General features: G+C 35.8%; 1 protein-coding gene across 1 annotated transcript in view; it reads right to left on the bottom strand.

Moving 5' to 3' along the window:
* Positions 1-25,833, bottom strand: part of LOC104162670 (plasma membrane calcium-transporting ATPase 2) — a gene marked incomplete at its 5' end in the record, with an annotated part of 101,212 nt that overhangs the window by 21,227 nt on the left and 54,152 nt on the right. The window contains 7 exons of the mRNA XM_009701462.1: positions 234-341; positions 2,280-2,491; positions 6,251-6,464; positions 13,954-14,145; positions 14,869-14,975; positions 22,165-22,252; positions 23,345-23,521. Coding sequence (XP_009699764.1) covers positions 234-341; positions 2,280-2,491; positions 6,251-6,464; positions 13,954-14,145; positions 14,869-14,975; positions 22,165-22,252; positions 23,345-23,521 — 1,098 coding nt within the window. The remainder of the gene's footprint in view (positions 1-233; positions 342-2,279; positions 2,492-6,250; positions 6,465-13,953; positions 14,146-14,868; positions 14,976-22,164; positions 22,253-23,344; positions 23,522-25,833) is intronic.

Below are 25,833 nucleotides of genomic sequence, written 5' to 3'. Positions count from 1 at the left end.
TTAGGTAAAGAAAACATGAAAATTAACAAAAATCAAATGGAACAGTGGGATAAATTATCCCTACAACTATATCTATTCTTGAAGTACTTAGAGAGCACCCTGTATTTCAATGTGTGCTAAATATAACATTGTGAGAGATCAAGGAAATAACAGTATAGTAGGATTATGAAAAATATCAGATTTTTGGTTTATAAAAACAAAAGAAAGAAATCTGCTTATTCCTGAATGCTTACCTGACCCCATACAAGTTCTCCTAATCCAATAAATACACACCACATCCACTGGTCAAGCTGCAGGGGAGAACAACTAAATGGTTTTCCTCCAAACTGGACAATTACTATCTACAAAGAAAAGCAGAGAAGAAAGGGCAGAAGTATTTTCTGGGGAAAAAATCAAAACAAAACAAAACACTCCCTCCCAAAAAAACCCAAGCCCAACAAAAAACACCCAACAACCTTTAGTCATATTTTACTTGAGATTTTACTTTGTCTTTCTACATATTACAGCTCTGCTGATTTAATTCCAGCATATTTTACCAGTAGAACAGTTAAACCTATTATTAACAATCTATTGTTTAGTGGCCTGAATCTAAAGAGCACTCAAAATCAAAATACTATCTTATATTCCAAATACGTCATTTGACAGTCTTCGGTGGCAGCAAGTCAAGCTACCAGAAGTACATTTTTGGAACCCATCCAGCAAAAGCTGCAGAATCTCAGTCACTAAAAATCAAACCACACAAGCTACTACTTGTCTGAGGACAGGAGAAGTAACTACCCTTTTATTTCTCAAGCTGTTGTAGCTCTCCCAGAAGCACTTTCTGATCTGTAGCGAGGATGCACTGTAATAGTCTCCGTATTTTTTACTTTGAAAATTTGGCCACTGCTGCTGGCTTTTTTCTTTTTGGAAGGGTTTAGGAGGAGGACTAAACTGAACTAAACTAACTAATAGTTAATGGAACTCTTGCACTCAAAGATGAAATACCAAAGCCAGTAAGTCTGTACTTCACAGAAAGTGTAGTAAATACAGATGGAACTAAGAAAGTTTTAAATATAAAATAAAAACACTTCTGTAATCTCCCATACCCACCTACACATCTAGCTATTAACACACACAGCCAAAATAATAAAAACTTTTCTGACAGTGCTTCAGCAAGCAACACTATGCAAATCTATAATTCCACAATGTAATAAACAAAGTGGAGATTAACAGAAAGATTACCTTCTGTTGTCCCAAGAAAAGTGATCTGATTCTAAAGAGACTTAAAAGCAAGTAAAAGTCACGGCCTAAGAACTCTTATGCTACAATGTCCTTTTTGACTCACTGTCAGTGCAAACCTAGTGTTTTGAACTGTGCACTTCAAGTATTTCAGCTACTAGGAAGAGTGAGTAAAATCAGGAGCTGATTCAGAAATATGGCTAGCAGCCAGATGACACTTTTCCTTCAGCCAGACAACAGAGCCCAGATTCAAATAGCTCTATCCTCCTCCTTACTCCTTCCATGAGAAAGGTCCTAATACTGATAGCTTCCAGGATGCCACTGCAGAATTGAGCAATAATGTCAAGATAGAAAAAGCTCAACTATAAGTAATTGTAAGGGCTGCAGTAGACTTCTAAAAGTTAGTGTCAAATGGTATGAATTACAGGATAGATACCAGCAAATGGATGGATACAGGAGCAGAAGGAGGAATTCGAGTTCTTACAGAAGAAAAATTACAACTGTTTGGGAGAAGTGTATATTTCTGTAATTATGTTCACATATGACTGGGACAGCAAGCTCACAAGATGGGCATGAAGAATTACTACCAAGTAGTATTACCGAGAACACTGAGTAGCATTCGGCAGTGGCATTTAACCTCAGTAGAACAGATCTGCATTAGCTATTTGAAGGCTAATTTGTCTATTCATGGAGTAGTAAATTAATGTAAAATGCTTTGATGCTTTTGTTTGGTCTACCATTTCATAAATTCTTCCAAAAAAACTAGTTACAATATCAACAAATCATGATGGCTGTTACTATTTTACATCTTCAGATTAATTTAAGATTTGACCTAGTTATAATGATAAAATTTATGCTATATTAGTATGGCTACATAACATTTTCCATTATTGACAGTTGTACTGGTTGAGAAAATATGTGAAACCAGGTGGTTTACTATTAATTGTGTCTCCTTTAGATTTCAGCATTTATATTTAAAAAAAGAACCGCACAGAAAAAAAAAAAAAAACCTTTGAGGAAATTTCTGATGAATAGTTACTAATTCTCGCTCAAATCGTTACCTGAATAGCAAATGTACCCAGTACAATAGTGCAAAAAATTGGATTTCTGAAGATGCCATCAAAGACATTTCTTTCACCATGGATTTTCCGTGCGTTGATTTCATTGAAAAGCTGCATCATGACAAAGGTGTTGAAGATAATGGTGTAATGCTCTGAAGGAGGAGAATGAAGTGGTGCATTCCTCCCACTGTCAATCTTAAACATCTTCTCACCTAGGTAAAAGACAAAAATAAAGGTTCCCACTGGAATAAATCAATCACATTTAAATTTATAATTCCCTTGTTTGCTTTAGCTCCTTGCCTCCTGTGCTCTGCTTTACCAGCTTGCTTTCTGCACTTACTGTAATATAGGCAGAATTTATAACACCAGTGAGCAAATAACATCTAAACTTACTCAGCAAGAAGCTTCTCAAATGATGACTTTTATCTAATAACTCAGTATACCTATGCAAATAGTTTTCAGTAGTACTTTTCCCCTAACCAAGTAGTAATTATTCTAAGAAGTCAATTCTTTCTGATCTACTGAGCACTTGAGACCATTAACAGTATGTTTGCAATTTTCTACACTAATTAGAAGCAACCACTCTTCAGCAGTTGTTATCCATTTACTAATCCAGTATGGCATAACTCTTGACAAGCATTCAAGGATATTAATGACAAAAGAAAAAAATTCTGGTTTTAAATAGATTTAGTTTTGATCGTTGTGCTAGTCTGCTTTGAAAGCACACCATCAGGCATTGCTCTTTATTTTGATAATTTGACTATCGCTTTTAGATTTGACCAATAAAAAAAAGCAAGGTACAACCCATGATGAGTAACTGTAAAAATAAGGTAAGTTTTGAAAAGGTACCTCCACCTGAGGGGCCTCTTTTCTTATAGAAACATAGAATCGTTTGGGTTGGAAGGGACCTTTAAAGATCATCTAGTCCAATCAACCTGCCATAGGCAAGGACATCCTTCAGTAGATCATGTTGCCCAAAGCCCCATCCAGACTGACCTTGAACACTTCCAATGATGGAGCATCCAGTTTCTCTGGGTAACCTGTTCCTGTGTCTCACCACTCTCACTGTAAAAAAAATCTCTTCCTTATGTCTAATCAAACCTACCCTCTTTCAGTTTAAAACTGCTGCCCCTTGTCCTGTCACTACAGGCCTTGGTAAAAAGTCTCTCTCCGGCTTTCTTATAGGCGCTCTTTAAGTACCAAAAGGCTGCAGTAAGGCCTCCCCAGAGCCTTCTCTTCTCCAGGTTGAACAACCCCAACTCTCTCAACCTTTCTTCACAGGTGCGCTGTTCCAGCTCTCTGATCAGTTTTGCAGCTCCTCCTCTGGACCTAACAGGTCCATGTCTTTCTTGTACTGGGGACACCAGAGCTGAACGCAGTACTTGAGATGTGGTCTCACAAGAGTAGAGTAAAGGGGGAGAATCACCTCCGTCGACCTGCTGGCCATACTTCTTTTTATGCAGCCCGAGATACCATTGGCTTTCTGGGTGGCAAGCCCACCTTGCCAGCTCAGGTCCAATTTTTCATTCACTTTCTTACACGCAAATTTTACAGATAACATACAGTTACTGAGAGAGGCATTGTCTTAAAGTAACTGCTCATTCTCATAACCAGTGTTTTCTTAATAAAAGCATATTAAACCTTGACCATTTTTCTGCTACCTCACTAGCATTATGAAGAAAGAAGAAGAAAGGTTTTGTTAGGTTTTCTCCTGAGATCGTTAATTCCATCAGCTAAGCTAACAGCAAGCATTTTTTTGCCTTGGGTTATTTGAGCGGTTCGTGTTCAAGTCATTGGGAATAATGAGTGTGTTTCCAAAGAATTTGGCTTATAGTCTTTTGGCAGAAAGTCGATTACGATATCACAAATGTATCAGTAACACAATATGAGGTCACAAAACTTAGACTGTGAGAGTGTAGAAATTTTTAAGATTATACATCTCCAGAGAGACAACTAAGTATTGGAAAACATTCCTCTTACTACATATAAACAATAAAGGAAAAAATTAATGAAAGCAAATAGATATAATTTCATCTTTTATAGAGGTACACACACACACATATATATACATACACACATTACATCTATTTGCTTTCATTCAATACACACACAAACACAACTATATCAATAATGCTTTCCTCAGCGTGCGATCCTGTCCTTAAGTTTCTACTATTGCATTGCATCACTTAATTGGCAAAGCAGAACATGCTGCTATTGTGGAATGGCAGTGGTTAAACCCATAACTAGTTTTTATTTCCAAACGTGTTCCAGAAGGTGTTATAGTACATCAAGTTTATTACGCCAAGTTGCTGAGGTTAAGATTTTTTTTTTTACTACAGTTTGACAGAACTAGACGGTGACTTCTGGATTTCTCATGTACTTGATGTCTCAAAGGCATTACTATGTGTCCAAACACAACGTATTTATTGCCACATAGTAGAAAAAATAGAAAAACTTGATGTACCTACTACAAAAAATGAAGCATTAGTTGATCAAAATATAAATAATTCTCATTAATTTGGAATTTATTTATTGAAACACTAAGTTTAGAACATCACCTCACTGCAAAGCTGACCCTCATGGAGTTTAGAAAGGAAAAGACTGTATTTCCTAGACTTATCAGAAATTGGTTGGGCTGCATCCTTCAAATTATGCATGGGTTTTCCAGAGACACACAGAAGTAATTAGAATAGGGTGAAAAAGCCTGGTTTGCTTTTCATTGGGGCTCAGTATGAAGTATTTTAAATCATAAAACTCATCAAAAAGCCATTTAAACTCCCCATAAAGTTCACAGAAGTTCTTATTCCAAGACTCGTATCACAGGAATTAACCAAGACCTTCTACACCTGCTTTAGAGAATCTGAAATTCTCATTTCCTTAGGCTCGCTAGACATTCTCAAAATACACTATAAGCCTAACAGTATTACAGACCATCTCTCTTCAATACCTGGCAATTATTTTGGTTTAAATAGCTCCACTGTAAATAGACCACCTACTTTGAGCCTTCCAAATAAGCTGCCAGTTGTTGGTAAGGTGGAGCAAGAGTTTCACAACAGAGCTCAAAAAACTCCTAAGAATCATAAATTTACATTTACAGCTTATATGGAAGTCTGTACATAAAGAAAAATAATCTGAAAGACAACACATGTAATTTAACAGCAATGACACAGTGACAAGAACACAGTACCAACTGATAAAATTATCAGTCCTTTGAGCAAGTTCACTTCCTATCGTGGAAGAACAGAATCTATTATTAGCCCCTACTATTCCCCGCAGCAAGAAACAAACCTCCTTCCCTCCCCTCTCCAAAATACAACCTATAAAAAGCATCCATTGCTAGCAAGGCCTGAAAAAGAGTCCAGTAATCTAATAAATTAGATTTTTTTTTCCCCTATTAATATCCATTCTAGATATTAAATGTCAAAATAGAGTGTTATTTGTATCGCTTAACACCGATTACTTACTTATCTATAGTAAAGAGCAGTAGTCTTTCTTGACAATGGCAAACATTTTGCTCCCGATTAGAGCTTCTCCAGATATTGTTAAAATGGATGTTGATTTTTGTTGTGTGGTTTTTTTTTAAATTTGTTGTTACATGCCTAGTAAAGATTACAAGCCTCAAAATGAAATTTCAGTATAGAAGCAGGAGGCTAGATACTCCGATTAAAATGTAACCTTCTCTGCTATATTTTAAGAAAACCTTTTGCCAAAGCCCAAACCTACATTTTGTTAGGAAACAAAAAAGCTCACTGAGGCCCTTCCCAATGTAAACAACATATGAAAGGTGACTAAATCCTCTGTTGCATCTTTTCTGTTTCCCATCCCGTGAAACAGCTCGGTCCTGCTAGCTGTTTAACTATGACAGACTTAATATATGTGCATTAAGTGGTTACATTTAAAGCATTTTGACATGTCAGGCTACAAGATCTAGACGCTTCTAAACTAAGCAACAAGCCAACAAACTTTCTTACCAACAAAAAGAAGTGTAAATATGAGAGTAAGCTGATAAACAGCATGGCCCAGAATGTTCTTCATCATGGTACGGGATATAAGAGGTTTGTTCCTGCCATATGGCTTTCTTAGCAATAGAGCCTCTGTTGGAGGTTCAGTGGCCAAAGCAAGTGAGGCAAAGGTGTCCATAATTAGATTGACCCACAACATCTGTACAGCTTTTAGAGGAGAGTCCTGTGGAGACAAATTAGAAAGTTACATATTTCCTAGAAAATTAATTGTTGTCAGGTCATCTACTGTGATTTCACTTCTCCCAGTGTGACTGCAAGTAGTGCTGAGGACAGGATACTGAAATACGTGGACCTTTGGTCTGACCTACTACGACCTTTCTTGTATTTCTTATGCAAGACCAGAATTATAGGAAGCACAGTGGTCTGAGCAAAGATAAATTATTTCTTTCCAGTCATTTAAATCAGGAATATTTACAGTCACACAATTCTTATAAAGCATAACCTTAACACTTCACAATACATTTTACAATACCCTCTGCTACTTCATGCATCATGCTTAAAATTTTCAGCTGAATTTAGGTAACTAGATAATACAAGTGGGACTTTCTTTCATGGAAGAAAAATTATACTGAAACAATTAAAAAAGTAATGTTTCCTTTTACTATAACCTACTTATCTGTTTTTTCAGAAACAGCTTGAAATTATTAACAAATTATGAAACAATTACTGAGGCATTTTAATACACCTTACTTAAATAAGACCTTTTAAAAACAGTAGTGACAAAAAAATGCCTGATATTTGAATTTAAAAAATATTCTGAAACTCATTAAACTATAGCCAATGTGCAAAAGTAAGAAAATCTTTATTATTTTATTGGGTAACAGGATACCAGATTTGAAACTATGGAATTCAAAAGAAAAAGAAAAAATTACTACTTGTCAGGATGAAGTATTTATTTTCTGAAGCAGATCGCCAACCGCTAGAAGGAGCTCTTTCCTCACTTAATTCAAGAAGAGTCTATGGTTCTATTACAGTGGACTTTACATCACATTTTTTTTTAAAAAAAAAAAGGTAAATAAATAAACACATATCTCAGAAGGACTCTAGATGACTGTTACAAAGTTTTGATTTGTAATTCATTGGGGCAGCTATAATGATAGAGAGATGCAATTGCTTCAAAAAGTCATATCAGGAAAAATGAAGTAGGTTATTTTTTTGTATCTAACAACCTCCTATGCCTTTAGACCAAACACAAAATGGGCAACATTAGTAAAGTCTGCTTCCTCTTTCAGATAGATGGTTTTTATTAGGAAAATAGAATCTCTGAAGTAATAAGGTACCAGTATGACAAATTTTATAATGGAAGGGCATTAATCTAATGTGTGGAAGCTGGAAGATCACAGCATTATTTTTATGCATTACAATACCATGGTGCTGCAGTAGTGAAGCAATGAAATTTATGGAACAGCATACAAGGAAATCAAAGCCAATAAAAACACCTTACGAACTCTGCCCTTTTCTTCAAAGGGTTAAATGTTCATTTTTAATGAAATATTATCAAATAATGAGGATACATCAAACAATATCCATTCAGTATCCCAAGCACATATGGAGAACAAGGGTAAGTGGTTTGGTCTTTTGCGGATCTGGTTTATATTCCAACTCTCCCTTCAGATAAAATATTCTTTCCTCTTGAAAACATATTTTTATTTATTAAAAAATATTCATTTTTGGCTTATTCAAAGGGATGAGGAAAAGCAACCTACTCTTTCTAAATCTTACAGGTGGGCTACATCAGGGAAGGGAGAAAGATTAGCATTAATAGATTCTTGACTTCTTGGTTATGGGTTGCATTAACTGAGCTTATCTGGAGAGTTCAGCTCATGCATTTGATATGCAGCTGCAGAAAGAGGAAACATCTCTGTCTTTGGAGGTAGCTAAAAAACTAAAAGCACTGAGGACAAACTTTGTTCCAAATTGAGACCTCATTTATTTTTATGAATACTAATGTCTCAAACAAGGAAAGCACTTGCACTAAAAGCAGTTTGTTTCTAGGGCTCAGAGACCCTAGACTTGGACAAAGTATATAGAGAAAAAGGAAAACATGTTTTCTACTGAAGAATTTTCCTTGTCGTATTTTTACTTGTCTAGCTAATTAGTTTTCTTGAGAAACATTCTCTACTTTGAGACGTTACAATAGCTCAATTTCCACTTCATGCGCTGACTTCTATGTCAATAAAACTGAATTTGTCTCTTATGCTTAATAAATAGAGTCAAATATTCATATTTGACATATTCCTAGCATAACAAAAAGTCAGATTATTTTAGTCTCTAAATCACACAACTGTAATTGGCAGTCATCAGTTTTGGCAACAACATGTTCTCACCATCTCACACTGCCAATCACCTTGGGTGGCTATGGTGCCCCTAATAATTATCTATTATTGGCAGTGCTACACTGTTCAGTCAAGTGTGAAAGCTCATTCTAAGCTGAAGCCAAAACATTAAATACACATTAGTCTGGGCAGGCAGTGGAATGAAATTTCCACTGCAACTCTATCTGATTTCTGATTAGTTGGTGGAAACTGAGGAAAATACATATCAGCTAAGGAGCTTAGTCTTCCATTAGATTTTAGTCACTTATGCAAGTGGGATGCAAATTCAATGTTCTTTTCACTGCATTTTAGCCACTAACTGACTAGCTAATAATTCTTAATTCACTTTCTGAAACCTTTGGGGATGAAAGCTGTTCAAACTGCAAACCACCCAAAATCACCACTTATTTGTCAAATTCCTTTCCACTTAACCTTGGAATAGGTTAGCATTGGCCTAGGGGTAAAAGGAAAATGTCCCTTAAATCAAGTGATGTTACACTTCATCCTGGAAACACTTAAAAGTAAAATCGCCAAAGGCTGGAAATAGGCTAGAAATCTTCTGTGACATGCAGAGCCTCACAAATTTCAGAGCTTGTTACTTTTGATTTAGATGACACGCTGTAAGGGAATAAAAAGGTATTTTCACCCTTACCTCTTTACTCCCACATGTCACAGAACACATGCATGGATTCACAAAAATGAGCATTTCTGGTAGGTTAACTTCTTATACATTAATGAAAAAAAAAAAAAAAGTCAGCCCTCACTTCTGCTGCTAGATCACACTGTCTACTAATTGTATGGAAGTGAGGTCTTCAATTCTGTTTCCATGCCTCTGAGCCTTCCCAAAACAAAGCTAAATAGTACATTCTTTGATTTTATATTATAGCTTTTTCAAATTTGCCAATGCTATTATTTTAGGATTTGCCAAATACAGTTCTGCAGTAAAACATTATAACCATGTAAATTACTGCCTTATACATGTAAGTATAGATCATCCTCATTTTTTGAACAAGTTCTGTAAAAACAATAAGTGATTCACACAGTAGTTCATTGCTACAGTGCTTTTTAATTAACATTTAATTTTCCAAACATCATGTCCTATAGAGTCACTGTTTTCAGTTCCTAATGTCTGCTAAAACATTAAGTCCTTCTCAAAGTACAGGAATAATAATTTGAATGTAAAATGTTAAAACATAGTCTTTGTCTTCTCTTTCTTTAATGCAGCCTTTTTGAATAGTTATAGACAAAATTTGGCATGGAGATAAACCTGCTAGCTTTATAGTTACAGTAAAAAAAAAACTGTTTCCAGTTGACTGAACTGCATTTTAAAAATCTTTATTTTGTACATACCCAGATTATTTTTAACAGCTCCAAACATAATGACCTAATATTTTCTTGGTACTATGTATATGTTGGGGACAGGAAATAGGATGAACCTTCTGGCTTTGTAAGGTACATCTAGAATTCTGTGTGATACCTAGAGATGTGGAGCATTGACTCATTTAAGTACAAAATTCACAATAATTGTAGGCAAGCTCTGAATAAGAACCCTCACTGAGTCAATCAAGGGCTCTGCAAAAATGTTATTCAGAGAATGAAGTCAGAATGTAAGAGTTTATATCTCATAAATTCACTGGAAAAAGAAATCATTGGTTTAACCTGAGGTAGTGGTTGCTAAGCAGAAAGGACAATTATATGCAAACCGGTCAGGATAACCACACCCTGATAGTTTTAAAAGTATGCACTGGGCAACACAGAGAAAAGGAAGCAAGAGGTAAGTTAATTACATTAATTGAAAGATAAGGTGAATTAATACAGCTCAGCTGCATTGCGCCACACAAACTGCACTGACATGAGACTGGCAGAAATAATAGTTGTGATCTCATTGGTGAGTGTTATGTACACACTGGACACAAAATGAAGAGCACCCATGCAGCCACAGATTGAGTGATCCTGATTCAGCTTTTAATCAGAGACCTCTTTAAGCTTGGTCTTCTCGTATGACCTAGGTCTCAGAATGCTTTACATAACTATAGAATCACAAAAGTTCATTATTAGTTGTAAATTCAGAACTCTTGGCTTATACATTCAGCTGCTGTGAACTGAAACAGGGCTCAATGTACGTAAGATCCCTGTGAGGGGCAGCTTAGTTTTGGCAGCAGTCGCGCTAAGCTTGCCAACAGGTGACACTGTATCTGTAATTCCTATGCTTCTTAGAATACGATTTCTGTCACCTCAACATGACTTTGTGCTGGGATTCATGACAGAGAATAGCAAATGACCATTTGCATTGGTCCTGTTTAATCTGCATGATTACTTCTTTAATAAAACACTGCTACTCCTTTATAATCCTTATACAACCCTGGAGTAGCATGTAGGGTCACATACACTTGTACCTATAGTTAAACATCTATTGAAACACCAAGCCAGGACAAAATAGAAATAGCAGATATTGTAGATATTCTAACAGCAGCATTTTGCTGAAGCAGGCATTGGGTAGATAAATAATAAAATAATATTTGCTTAAAATTAACAGAATTAAGCTAAACAGTAATTCCCTGAAGTGGCATTAGCAAGAACACCGATTTTACTTATGTATTTTAAAAAAAAAGCAACAGATTCTTAAAATATCCACTAATGGTCACAGGTTCTAAATAGCATTTTTCTTAAGCCTCTCCATGGCACTCCTAAGGTGCTCTGGACCAAACAAACCAGCTTCTACGTGGCAATGCATTCTCTGGGTGCTCCTTGGAGGTCTAGTTTCACTCAATAGTACTCACACAGTTGGACACTTTCATTAATATAGAGTTGCTGTGGTTTCACTAGGAGTCCTGCAGTGATATGATCACATACACATATTTACACATACACCACTGTAACTGCAGGATCAAGACTGAATAAAATTGAAGTTTATTCAGTTGCAAAGCACAAGCCAAGTTTAAAAAAAAAAAAAACAACAGTCAAAACAAAGATTTTATTATCTTTGTACTTCCTTTAAGCACAAACAGTAGAAGCCCCAAAAAGAGTAGGTAAGTGTAAAAGAAACTTCATACTCAAAGCATCCTAGTACGCTGGTTCTGAATTGAGGAACGGATTTTTTGAGAGGTGACATTGAGAAGCATGGAAGAAATGTTACTACCTACATAGAATTTTTCTGATTCTAGATTTGATGAAATACCATCAAAAGGATACCCCTGTGTAATATTTATTAACCTGAACATTAATTGTGGACTAAAATTATATTCTGTATGTTAAAGAAAGCCAAACTGACTAAAAGCAAAGTAAAATTCAGTCCAATGTGGACCTTCTTTATATTCATTTTGAAGGTCACAGAAAGCTGTGTTGCCTTTTAGATTTTAGCTTCAATTGTTTGTTAAGAACTTAAATGTTTCAGTCAAAATAGTAATTTAAGAGCTGTGTACACTTTTGCAGACTTAGATTTATGTGTGTGCACCTAGCCTGTTATATGCAAGATTTTTTTGTATGTTCAGGCATTTTGTGCTAGAGCTATTTTCATAGCAACCAGAGGGTACAGTATGTCCTCGAGTGTAATTTTTAGCAAAGCTTATGAGCCAAACAAACATAATGCCCTTTCACTGGCTAGAGTCTTTGAGTCAAAGCCTAACACAATAATGTTCATTCGTAAGGCAAGTTCCTTCCTGAATGAGACAGAACTGAGAGCTTCTTGAGATTATCAGCAGTCAGGTCACTGAGTGTAAACAGAACTACAATAGAAGTAACTGCTGCCGTTTTACTACAATTTCAATTTTAGCTCCTCTCAGAGCTCTCCTTTGGATTTGTGTTTTTAATGCCAAGTTAAGGAATTGCAGAAGAATCTATCTGGACAGAAATACAGGAATTGTAGGAGGTGTACATTAAAACCTGTAAACAGGGCCAACAGACTTGACAGGCTCAGCAATGGTCTTACAGACCATTGTGACAATATAAATGCATTAGGTCTGATTCAAATCCTTCTAGAAGCCAATGGAATGATTCAAAGGGTGAAGAAAGCTCCGGAATTAAAAAGGGGAATGTGCTTGCACTGATTATGCACTACACATGCACTTAGACTTGATTTTAAATAGTCTTTGCACTGATTCAGTAATGTTTTACCTCTTCAAGAATAAAACAGAAATTCCTTAGCTAACAAATACAATATATTTTCTTTCATGCTTTCACAAAGCATTTGAAAAAATGCTGGACAGTAACCAAAAAAAATTCACCTTGAATAAACATTAGTAGGCAGTGATTGAACGTCTATAAAACAAGGTTTTAAAAGGAAGCACTTGCCCCAGTTCCAGTTATGGTATTCTTACCACACTGCTGTTAGCACTTCTTCTATGCGGTTTTTTACCACTGATAAAAATCCAGAAGACTTGACCTTCCAGAGTTTTAGTCCTTATTCACATACCTTCTGTTATCAGCAACAATCATTTTACAGCTAAACATTTTCTCAATGTGCTTAGAAATATTTCCCCTAACTTCTGCCACCACATCGATAATTTTGCCCCTAGCACAGGCTCAATTGTGACACCAAGGCATCATCAAGACCTGCGGCAGTGTGGTAGGGATCTAGCACTTAGCAGCTCACAATTTGTACTTCTTGGAAAACATGTGAATTGAGGTTTCGGTGCTTCCTTTGTACAGAATAAAATAGTTATTTCATTTGTTAAGATCACTTCCATTTGGTTCAAAACCAGGCATTTCTGATTTCTCTGAGAATCCCAGCCATAGCACTAGCCTTACTCAAAGGAGGTCAATGACAACAGTTGTATCTACCCAGCTGTTGCACGGTGCTAGCAGAAGCTGGGAGCTTGCAGGCTCCTCATATGCAGCACAAAAAAGGCCTCTAAATGTCAGTCAAGGCTTAGGAGAAGTTTGACCTCATGGTTTTGTAAAGGTACCTGGGTTTCTGGTTTCAAATGTCAATTCCATGATGACAATGTAAGTTTACCCCGGAGCAGAGCTAATGACTTATTCATTGCTTTGCTCAGGTGTGCATGAGGTGAAATTTACCTGCTGAAACAGGTACATGCATCTGTATGATGCACAAGAGAAGCATCAGCTTTCCCATAGTGTGTCTCAATCAAAGGAGGCATTTTGTAGCAGCACCTGTCTGCAGCATCTGAAATATACATTATTTTAGGGAGTGACAGCACTAAAAACTGCATGTTTTGCTGTTTTCTGATGAAGGACAAAAACCTCAAAAGAATTTCAGAAAGCATACTTTCTGTTGTACAAAGTAAGAATCAAATGTAAGCCCCCATTACCTAAAAGAAAATGTAGCTTGGTGGGATTTTGCCCCATACTTCAAGCAACACCTGAAGTTAACCTTACCTGGGTAATGCATGCTCCAGTGAAAGCCACAATGACAGCCACAATGTTAACGGTGAGCTGGAACTGCAGGAACTTGGAGATACTATCATAGACATTACGTCCCCACATTACAGCCTTCACAATGCTACTGAAATTGTCATCTGTTAGGATGATATCTGAGGCTTCCTTTGCAACATCTGTTCCAGCAATACCCTAGAAAAATTGTGAATAAAATTACCTACTAGAAAGTAGAGAGACAGGTAGAATACAAATCTTCATACTCATTCAAAATCCATAGTTATACAGAGACTTCCCAGCATAGTAACAGTGACTGCCGAGTATATTCTGCATTTTATGTTTGCCAGGAAGTTAGCTAATTTGGCCTATTTTTGAAAGTGAATAAGGACACAGAAAAGGGAAGTGACAGAGAGCAGTGGAATTCATGTGATTATAGTTTTGACTGTTTTAAATTATCAGCTTAATGACTCCTGATGTTTTGAGTTATTTTTATCATTGATGATATTTTATTAATATACATGAACAGAATTGCTAACAAAAATTAGAATTACGTATCTTAATATATAGTCTAGTATATTAATGTCTTCAGAGTCAGAGTACATTGGGAAGACATCTTTACAATTAGTGACGGATTTTACCAAAGCAAAATAGTACTCCACTGTTGAAAAGTACACAGAGTTCATTTTTCTGTACTGGCACAGGATTCTGCATATAGCCAATAACTACCTTAGACAAAATATTGAAGAATTATCAAAACAAGCAATATCAGTGAATCTAAGATAGTAAATTAAAGAATTCTGACCCAACATAACTCACCCCCTCCAATATATTGCTTCACGGAGAAGTCATAACTAAGCAACTTTCTCAACACTTAATTTATAACGACACAAACATCAATAAATATGCTCAAGATTTTACCATTGCAAAGCCAACATCAGCTTTTTTAAGTGCTGGTCCATCATTGGTTCCGTCACCAGTCACAGCTACAACCTGCCTCTGTTCCACCTGTGTGCTGTCAATAATACCTGCAAAAATGCATATATGTGTATACATATAAAATAATTAGCAAGATAAAATTTCCCTCTAAAAAAATAGCAGGGTCTGTGTAATATAGAATACACAATACCACACAACTTGTACAGAGATTAATAGAGTTGATTTTTAAGGAAAATAATGATGAAAGCAGTGTCGTCACTACTATACACTACTAGATATCACTACCAGAATTTACATGGAAAGTTCTGATCCTGCATCATCAAAACACCAACAAACCTTGCATAGACTTCAAAGGGAATGAGATCAGCTCATTAGGTTCTTTTGGAAGATTTCTACTATTTAAAATCATGTGTCACAGTAAACCAGTTTCAGCCCAGCTCTCTGATTAAACATGAACAGAAGGGATTTGCCAAAGACTTAAGTTCATGCTTAAAGCTCTCCTAAACTGGGACTGAACTGTAATATCTGCTTTACTGGGATGCCTTCTGGCAATCAGTTTAACCTAAAGATAACAAATGCCATCGATGAATTTTATTAAGCTGGAGCCAAATTAGCATTTTAACAGACATGTTCAATTCTGCCAAACAATGATTAAGAAAATATAAAATAATTCTTTAAATTCTAGAGCCAAACATTTTAATAAATAGACAGAATAAAATAATTTCTACTTTCATTTTGAGATCATTTGAGAAAAGAAAGCACTTTTCACTTGGTGAATCAAGTTGCATGCAACTAGCCTGCAGGGAACTATTTTCCACTTATGCAGATGAGAAAAGTAAGAAAAAAAATAAAGAATTTTTTTAAGGTTACAGAAGAAGCCCTGTTTTTTAATAGGATGGGGATCATTCACCACTCATGTTTTTATTTCCATGTCAGAGTCCATCTGAATATGAGTCCAGAATACAGGATTGTTGTGTAGGGTACAAGAACACCTCTCCATATTAATAACTTAGGGGGGAAAAATGGTAAAATTCCTTTTGCTAACACATTTTGTACAAAGTGATAACCTCTAAAAACAATTATCAAAATCTACCCAGTGTGGAAAGCTTTCATTCTGCTCTGGAAAAAAATAACTCACATATCAGATAAATAACCAGAAATAGGAAATTGCAGATTACAGAGCAATAGCTGCCTCTTGGAAAGGTTCAGGCTTATCAGCCACTCAGAAGATTGCAATGCAGTATGGAAGCAGTTAGTGTCCTGTATTTTTCAGTCTTATGAAAATCAGAAAAAAACTTATTCACTTTCCATTGGCAGTATGAACTCAGATAAATGGCACATTGTTCTGATAAGATCTTATAATTAGAGCTTTCAATTTGTTGGGGTGATTTGCCTTTGGTATTACTAAATAAAAAGGAACATCAGCTGCCATTATTGTTAAAAGCATTTATCTTAGTCTTCCCTTCTTATTATTAACACATCCTTTGATGTTAAATTAATAATTTAAGCTTCTGAAAAAATCTCTGACACATCATGTTATCAACTGCTCCAAACAGGTAGATAGCATCCTCTCACAACTGGATTCCAAATAGGAGCACAACCCAAATCCAGTTGAAGAGGCTCTAACAAATGAGCTCCTAATAGATATAAATAGTGCTCTAATGTCAACGACTATACTACCAACTGCCCTGCATCAGCCAGTTGCTGGATGCTGCTAAGTAATTTACAAGGTTTAGTAGTCGTTCATAAGGTTTAGTAGTCATTTTTAGCCCTAAAAGCAAACTGTGCAGCTGGGATAAGCCCAATACCCTCCAGAGCACAGAATTGCACAATCAGCAGTCGTGGAAAAATAGGGATAAAATGGTCTCAGTTATAATGAGCATTTCAGCCACACACCTGCATCACAGTGACCACTGCTAGTGTTATCAGAAATATGCATGGCACAACAGTATGTGGATGGACTTCAGTGCTATTCATAGGAAGAGAGACAGATGATCTTTGTGGAACTTTCATTTGTACATCAGACAAATTACTAAAATGGAGCAGTAGTGATTATTCGGGATTCAGAGGATTTATCGTAGCCATACTTATGCTCCCTGACTTCTGCATGCTCTTTTTAATCTGTTCCTCCTTCCTGCTTCCTCACATTTCTGAATGTTTGTCTTCTTTCCAGCACTTGCTTCCTTCCTAACCGCATTTATTTTTACTTTTTTTTTTTCTAATATCATTCTGTTAATAGTTGTGATAAGGTTTCACCTCAAGAATTTCCTTCAGTAGTGAGTAATATGTCCGTATAGCTTTTACAAACAGTGTAAGGAGACCAAACAGAAGAAGATTGCTTAGGCAGGGTTCCCCCTCTGCAGTCTTGAGCTGTGCAGAACAACTGCTTCAGTGATCAGTGAAAAATGTAAATAAGGGCATGACCTGACAGACTGCCAGTGAGGAGAATGCCCGTTTTTAACATTCACTGGCCTTTCCACTTATTCAAAACAGCTAAAAAGAAGCTTCAGTATTAATTAGTCATGTCTAATAGCCAGGAAATTTCTTCAAAATACACTGCTTTACTCCAGTTGAATGCTTACATACAGTATTTTAATAAAAACAGGTCTGCGAAGTATAGCAAGGGAATTCCTAAAACTCAGCAAAGCTTCTTCCCAAAACAGCCTTTGCTGTTTCATTGGTCTGTTCCCTCATCTTAAGCTGTTTGGCCACAACTTTCCTCTGTCAAAAAGGATTTTATTCAATAGCCACAGGAATACACCTAGAGCATAAGACTAGTGTGTTCCACACGCAGATTCGGCTGATGCTGCAGAAGTTTGGGGAGGAGTCATGTAGCTTGCGTAAGGGTTTCAGAGCAAGCAGCTAGCAGCTTGTTTCTGATGAGGGGAAAGATCGTATTTAAAACAACTATGTATAGCTATCAAGAGGGGCACTATATGCACAAGCTATAAAAGGTTTCAGCACTGCATACACAGCTGAAAGTGAAATATATGCTGTATCTCTCACCTTCCTCCCATCTAACACTAAGCAAGCATTAAATCAAATCCACTCAGGATAATAATACAAAGAATATTAACCAACAATTGTCTTCCATTTCTTTTACAAGGAGCTATCTGTACCCATGGCTCAGATCAAAAACATCAAGTATAGCCTCAGGTTCTCCCTTTATTGCAGAACAAATGTTGCTTTATTTAAACAAGTCTTACTTGCATTGTCACCCTTAGAGTCGCATCAGTAAGACACCATTGGTTCTGGGAGGAAAAAATTCCTAGTTTAGCTATTTCTTTCTGTCTCAACTGATTAACTCAAAACAGGCGGAGAGGAAAAACTTAGCTACAGTACACACTTCAAAGTTGCATGCCAGTTCAGGTATTACTGATGCAGTAAAGCTGATCATCCCATATGCTTACACATATTTACATTTCTTTGACAAGCTGAACATAGACAGATGCAGTAATATATTTTCATAGGCCTGTTCTGTTCAGATTAGGTTTTAATACTGTCAAACATTTTGAAGCTCCCTGTTAATTTAACAAGAAAGTCCGTCTGAAAGAGGAAAATTTAAATTCACTTTAATTACATGCAGGAATAGAGCTTTAAAGGTTAATGTAAAAGTCTTTATATATAACACTACAGACAGCATTGGTAATTGTTAAGTGACTAGTGCTCCACAAAGTTCATGATATTAGAATGGCAGAGAAGAACATGGCTAAAACGCACGGATTTCTGTACTAAGCAGGCGCCACCAATGTGCTTTATATTGTAAGACTGAAACACTAAAGGGGAACCTTGAAGGCATCAGTGCCTCCCACGAAGTGACACTTAACACAGACTATAGAGACCTAAATGCTATTTACAGAGCAGAAAACTATAGATTCAAATGCATTATGCTTCCTGCTTCCTTTAAACTATTTTTATGTTCTTCGCTTCAGGGAAGAGTTGGTTGAAGCTGACTTTTACTCTCAAATGGACATTTTCCGACAAATGACATTTTCTGAAAAATGACATTTTCTCTCAAATGGAAATCAAAACCATTTGCAAGTTGCAACATCCTGATATTTAATTTCAGAATTTCAATTAATACATTTTTCTATATTTTTATTATTCTACCTAGTCTCGTGGCATGTCCACATTAATGAGGTCATGCTATAATATCATTCCATTTTGAAATATTTCAGTAATTAAGGGTAATTACTAAAAATATTTTCTTCTTTAAAGTTCCCTTTCTGCTTGTTAATAAATCAGCCTTACATGAGAATAGAATAGTTGTTTTTAATATCACAGAAAAATAATTCCAGTTGAATTTAAACATATTGGAAAGCACAGTTTCTTTAACTGGTAAACCAAATATTTATTTGATCTTCTTTATACCTTTTGATAAGAAGATGGCATTTCCTATCAGTACTAAACAGTTGCTTCCCGTAGCATTTTAAAAAATCATATGACAATATTGAAGTATTTCAGCAATAATATTATAAGGATACATCACTATAAATTATATGCATTTTTACTTGTTGTATTTTGAAATAGGGTAAAAAATATGAAACAATACTGATGTATGTAATAAAATCCATAAGAAATTGTATTTCAGTTGGATTGAGATAGCTAACATTTTTGTTTCACTGCATCACAACATTTTGTGATGATAAACCATTTTGACTTTTTTTTTTAAATCTACCTCTACTTCAAAGCCATAAATATTTGAGAGAAACTGTCTGCCCAGCCTGAAATGCTGAACCATGCCTTCCTCTAGTCCCTTAGCAGTAGTAAAAACAAAAATGCAAAATAAAAATGATCCTTTTGCTGGGTGGGACTGTGCTATGTTAACTAGAAAAAATATTGCCTCCCGCAGCTGTATGTCATTAAAAATTAAATATAAAAAAGTTTATTTTGTGATGTGTGTTTTTACCCTAGAGCAGATAGAATACATCAAAGAAGAGAAAATCCTCTTGATCCCTCAAGTGTCTGAAAAAAATATAACATTTTAACAAGAGGCCTAAAACTAGTGAACATTTAAATAGCTTCTTGTAACTTTTAATGGCCCTTGGAGTATTACTAGCCAAAAATTTCATCATGATTTTCCACAGACTTGTTCTTGAACTTCGTTAGATACTTAATTGCTCTATCATTTGACCTTGTCACATCTTTAAAACATTAATTGTATTAGTTGCGTATGGTATTCAGTAGTAGTAAATATCTTTTGGACTGTCAAAGGGCATATGCTACAAACATCAATAATTTGTTCCTTATTTTTCTTCAGCTCTTTGTTGATTTCGTTTTCCCTGGCAAAGGTTTCATTTTCATCTTAAGGGAAAATCCTGAATGATTCAAATGAGTACTCCCAAGCGACTTATTTAATCCACTTAATGAAACACAAATTGTTGTGTGTTTCTGAAACAAATAAACTATTAGGCTGTACAAGTCATGTCCTCTAAGAGCTTTAAGACAGTATTTTATATGCACTAGGGAAGTGAGGAGGCTTCAGCTAACTTTGTGCTGTTTTAATACTGACCTATGGAGCTAACAATTATGTTCTCCAAATCAATCATCTCCAAACCTTTTCAATCATGAACATCTAGTGGTAAAATCTTTTTGAGCACACCTCCTCAAAATATGTATATTATTTTTAAATTATACATATATACTACTGCACTAATATATTATGTAATTATAAAACATACATTAGAAAAGGATGCGATAGAGATGAAATAAACAGTATTTCTAAATTATTCTTCCATTTAATAATGGTTACAAATATTTTCTTCCTGCAACTCAGAGAATTGTCCCCAATGTGTGTGCACCCCACTTCAGAGACCACTGGTCTAAGCAGTGGCTGGAGAGAGTGAGTAACGGCAGCGTATCTCCAGCTGCCCCATCTCATGTACCATACCAGGGCTTACAAGATATCTGAGTTCTCCTGAATGATTCATGCTTCCAGAGCTCTTCCAATACACTAGTCCCAATCCCAAAGGACCAAACTGATCCAATCTTCAAATTCACAAAGGAACTTTTGCTCTAAAGTCATTTAGGCATTTTAAAAAATTACGTACTGCTCAAAGGACTTTGTAATCAGCCATGTATGGAGTCATATCAATAAAATCTTGCCATACCAAAAGGATTTCCTTCCTAAATATGAATCGTTATTTAAGTAGTCAACCAGCTGAAAACATGTAACTGATCATCTGGATCTTATCCTGAACTTTAGCTCCTCCAAGAAGGGTTTCTCCAGACTTTCTAGGGCCTTAGCAAAATAATCCAGTTCTTTCTTTGTCAGGAAGCCAGGAAACACAACCATCTGCCAACAGGCCTTTCACCTGCAGTGGCACTCCACCTTATCGTGGCCAGAAATGATGTTATCCCTGATCAGAAATTTTCTGATTTCATCAGCTGTCTTTTAAGCGTAAGCTTCAAAGTCAACAGAATAAGATTTCAAGTCATTAAGAAGCGTGACCTACAGATATGAAAAAGGCTTTATAAAGAAAACTGCAAACAAACCCCTCTTTTATAGGAGCATTCCATCTGCAGGCAGTGTGGTAAGAGAACATAATTTGTATGGTGCAGTTTTTCTAGGACAAAAACAGACCTTAAAAATACAGCCAGGAATCTAAAGGAAGTCAATGCAAATCACACAATTAGTGAGCCTACAGGAAAACAGAATTGGCTTAAAATACATATCTCTGTTCATGTAATGCTAAAGAGGGCAGCTCCTAGTTACATGATCTCCAATAACTGCTATTATAACATGAAAAGTTTTTTATCTTGGAATACTCTTTAAAAATAATTGTGGGAGAAGAGATGCACTTGAGTGACTTGATTTACTCTAAAATGAGCTTGTTCTTGTTTTCTTCATAAAGAAGTACAGGCAAAGACTACAAAATCTATGCCACTTCTTATTTATCTGAAAAACCACCTATTTCTCAACAATATTTTCTTTCTGACCAGCAATCACATATTTTCTCTTCCCAGCTAGAGCCTCATTCTAGTCCAATTAACAGTCACAAGGCAAATACAAGATTGCCAGACATCTTACTGGTGTTTCTGTTATTCCTGTCAACCAGTTTCCTATTATTTTCCGTTTGAAGGCTCAGGTAGAACATAAGCACAAGAGAGATGGTTACCGAGAAAACTTCCTTGCATTATGTATAGATGTGTAATTAAAGATAACAACTCAGATATATTTGTAACATTAAAATTTTTACAACGCAGATGATGTGCCGAGCATACTTCAATAACTTTGGCATTAATTTACACATACATGTGAAGGTCGTCTGCACGCACCTTTTACCAAAGTGTGTTTGTCCGTGGGAGATGAGCGAGCAAGCACTCGAAGCTTTGGCCAGATTTTGTCAATCCGCTCTTGCTCAATCTGGAGGGGGGGGAACACAAAAAAAAACCCCAAATAGTAAAACTGTTAGCCTATGATTAGCAAAATGAAAAATATATTTGTGTCCATGTGTCAGATGATTCACTTCACTACTCAGATATGCAGCTTTTCTCCAAAAGCACAGAAAAATTACAACAGCCATCAATGCTGCAAATGAAGGCAAGATTAAACAAGGCAGTTTACTACTACCAAAGCTCAGCTGTCGGCTAATGTAGCTAAATTTTGCCACAGTACCTAAATCAGCCTTTCTTATCATCTTTATGGATAATTCCCCTCAGAATCATGACTCCAGGTATAGGATAATGGAGCTTCTCAAAGCTGATCAAACATGTTTACAAGAAAAAGTGTGTTGTTCTATTCTACATTTGAATCCAAGTTCTTAACTTCATTTTGGCACCAATAACGGCAGAATTTTCTTGGTATGCCAACAGCAACAAGGACAAATCCGTTGCATACACTAACTTTCCCAGGATCCCATCAATCAATGCAATTAGTAAACGACTCTGTCCATTCATTAATGATGGTACTCAAAGAGACGGCACAGTTTGCTTTTTCAAAGATGACTTCAACAGCCTGTGTGCTAGCTCCATCTTTTATGAGGAATTAAAAATCTTCTAAATAATAGATTAAGTTATGCAAATCATTAGAGTGAGTGGACACAGCAGTACATTAGATAAAGTGGTATAAAATAAAGAAATGAGAGGAGCTGGTTCTCATTTGGTTGCGTTTTTATGAGACAGACCTGCAAATTGCTGTTGAGTTCCTTCTCTTTGCTAACAAGCCTGCTTTAATGTGCTTAGTTTTGATTTCTTGTTGACTAGTTCTATGGTTCTAAAAACTTCTGAATTAGGCTCGCACTAACCTGATAGTGGCTCTGCACCATTAAAAGTAAAGACTGCATTTTCACTGGTATTTTGAATTGCAAAAGGCTAGCGGCAGAAAGAAACTGCAATCTCTGCAAGTAGTCTTTACTGATATGGGGTACACATCAGCGCAGGAGAAACAACATTTCAGTGTTCTCGCTATTTTTTAATAACATATTCATAATATGTATGGATTTAGTATGTAAATTACCTCTCCCTTCTCATTTCGGATCCTTCTGTTAAATTTCCCTTCAAGGCAGAGAAAGTCTTCTCCCGGATGAATGATTCCACATTTTATGGCAATGGCACGTGCTGTGTTGATGTTGTCTCCAGTGACCATGCGGACTGTAATTCCAGCTCGCTGGCACTTTCTTATGGCTTCTGGGACCTACAAAAGCAATATAACAGAAAAGAAAATTCCCAGATAAGAGATAAAATGTAAGTTAATTGTTTCCAATCAGAATATTTTGAAACTAAGACATTCATGAAGCAAAAAGAGAAATCATACATGTTAGGCATATTATAGCTACCTGACTATTACAGAATAGAGGTTCACACCACAGACAAGACAAATCTTGTATCAAAAAGCACACAAACTGTTTTTTGAGATCAGTTGCCTAAAGCGTCTCCTGACTTTAATAAAAAGGAGTGCTCTGCAGCTTTTTTGACCTTTAGCATCAAGGTAGAACATGCTAAACCTAAGATACTCAACATACATGTAAACATAAACTGAGAATACATGTATTTTGTACACAAAATTATCTAACTTCTGTTCCAAACTTTCCTTTCAATAAGATTATCTAAAAAGTTATTGTAATTTAGCACTATTACACTAATTCATGCATATCAACAGGTAGAATTCCTAACTATATGAGTTTAAAATTTCATTAATAATTTATATATTTCAACACTGTAAAAATGTAGCATGATTTTAGTTATGCTCCTTTCTGCATGAGACTAACTTTTCCTGCTGCAAAGTATACAGACCAGTGAGAGAGAATTCAGTACATAACAGGGTCTGCGAGATTAAAGTAGAAGTGATATATTGACTTGGCATCACATAGAGCTTATTTTTAAAAAAAAAAAATTTGTAATTAAAATGTGTAAGAGTGGGGAAATTGATGCCTAATAATTAAATAAAGCCCTTTTAATACAGCTACTTGGGTATATGAAGTCAGTGCCTATAGAAAGGCTACGTACCTATAGCTCAATTTCAGGCGGTCAAAAAACTCTATTGTCTTAAACTACATCATAATTAATGCTCATTTATTAATTATTAATAAATATCACTCTAACCAATGAATGCAGTCTTAGCACACTTTCGCGTTATTATGAAAGCATTATTTCTTCAAGGAAAAAATAGCAATATTATTTGACATGAAAGAATAAGAAGTGTGTTTGACACTTCAAGAACAGCCTAGATAGATACCTTCAGCACACCACCACTTCTCTAAATTTCATTTTTACCTAGAAGAGACTAAGGGCATCTCAGGACTCCTCATGAGGACAGAAACCCTTCACAGAGCTACAAGAAACTGAACTGCCTTACTACGGAAGATAGCAAAGGACAGATACAAAGCAATTATAGGTTGCACTGGTTCTTACGTGTGGGGCAGCGGGGAGGTACTTGAAGTAGACAAGTGACAGCCTAAGAGGAAAAAGATTCCCAAAATATGAACACGACTTAGATAAGCTTCTGAATATTAGGCCATGATCCTAAATAAACCTCCAGGCAATTTGAAGGTTATCCCTCAAGTTAAAATAAAAGACCAGACCTGACCTGACCATTGCTCTGCAATGTTGCCTAACACTCTCAATCTATGTAATGCATATATAAACCATATTTGAATAAATTCCCAAAAAACATATACTTAACCACTCATTGCAATTTGCTGCTATATTATCAGCTGAGCTTCCTCAGATGACATACTTATGTAAAGCCATGGGATTGTCTGACTGTCACGAATTATGTCAGCAATTGTGTATATAGAGCCATTGATTTCCTACAGAAACTAACAAGCAAAGGATATGATTATGAAAAGAGTTTTAATTTTAAATTAATTATCAGTTTTTTGCAGAATGACTCTCTGTCAATACAGATTACAGAACTGAGAGAGAAATTAAAGGACAGAGGTTTATCTTCCCATGTCCTCATCTCTACTAACTGAGAATATTCTTCCCACAAGTTGTATCCTGGAAACATTATTTGGACCTGAAGCTTTTTAACATTATGAAATATATTTCTATGGGGGCCATACAATCAGATTAAATCTATTACTTAAGCAAATGAGTCCTGATTTACCCAGTTTCCACATTAATAATCCTGACTATATCCCATTTGCCAATTTGGAATACCCTTAGTATCCACTTTAACTGTGGTGACCCTCATGCATAGGATATGACAGATTTAGATGACTATCTGTAAAACCAGCATAGTGTACGAACCATGAAGGAGAAAAATAAATTACAGTGCAAACAGAAAAAAAAGGTCCATTCACATAAAGTGCCAGTCCTATTAAACAAGGTCATGGGAGGACAACCTAGTTTCAAATACATCCCAAACTCACATATAACTAGAGAAATAATTCTGTTTTCCTCTTCTCTCATATTTTGGACAGCTGGTGGGTGGTATCTGATTTAATACTGTGTACAGTAATTACAGTTAAAATATTGTTCATATTTTTTTATTGCTGTAAGGAA

The sequence above is a fragment of the Cariama cristata genome, unplaced genomic scaffold, assembly GCF_000690535.1.
Source record: "Cariama cristata isolate BGI_N322 unplaced genomic scaffold, ASM69053v1 scaffold8740, whole genome shotgun sequence".
In the NCBI taxonomy this organism is placed as follows: Eukaryota; Metazoa; Chordata; class Aves; order Cariamiformes; family Cariamidae; genus Cariama; species Cariama cristata.
Note: the sequence above shows the minus strand (reverse complement) of the source record. Positions and strands in the feature narration are given on the sequence as shown.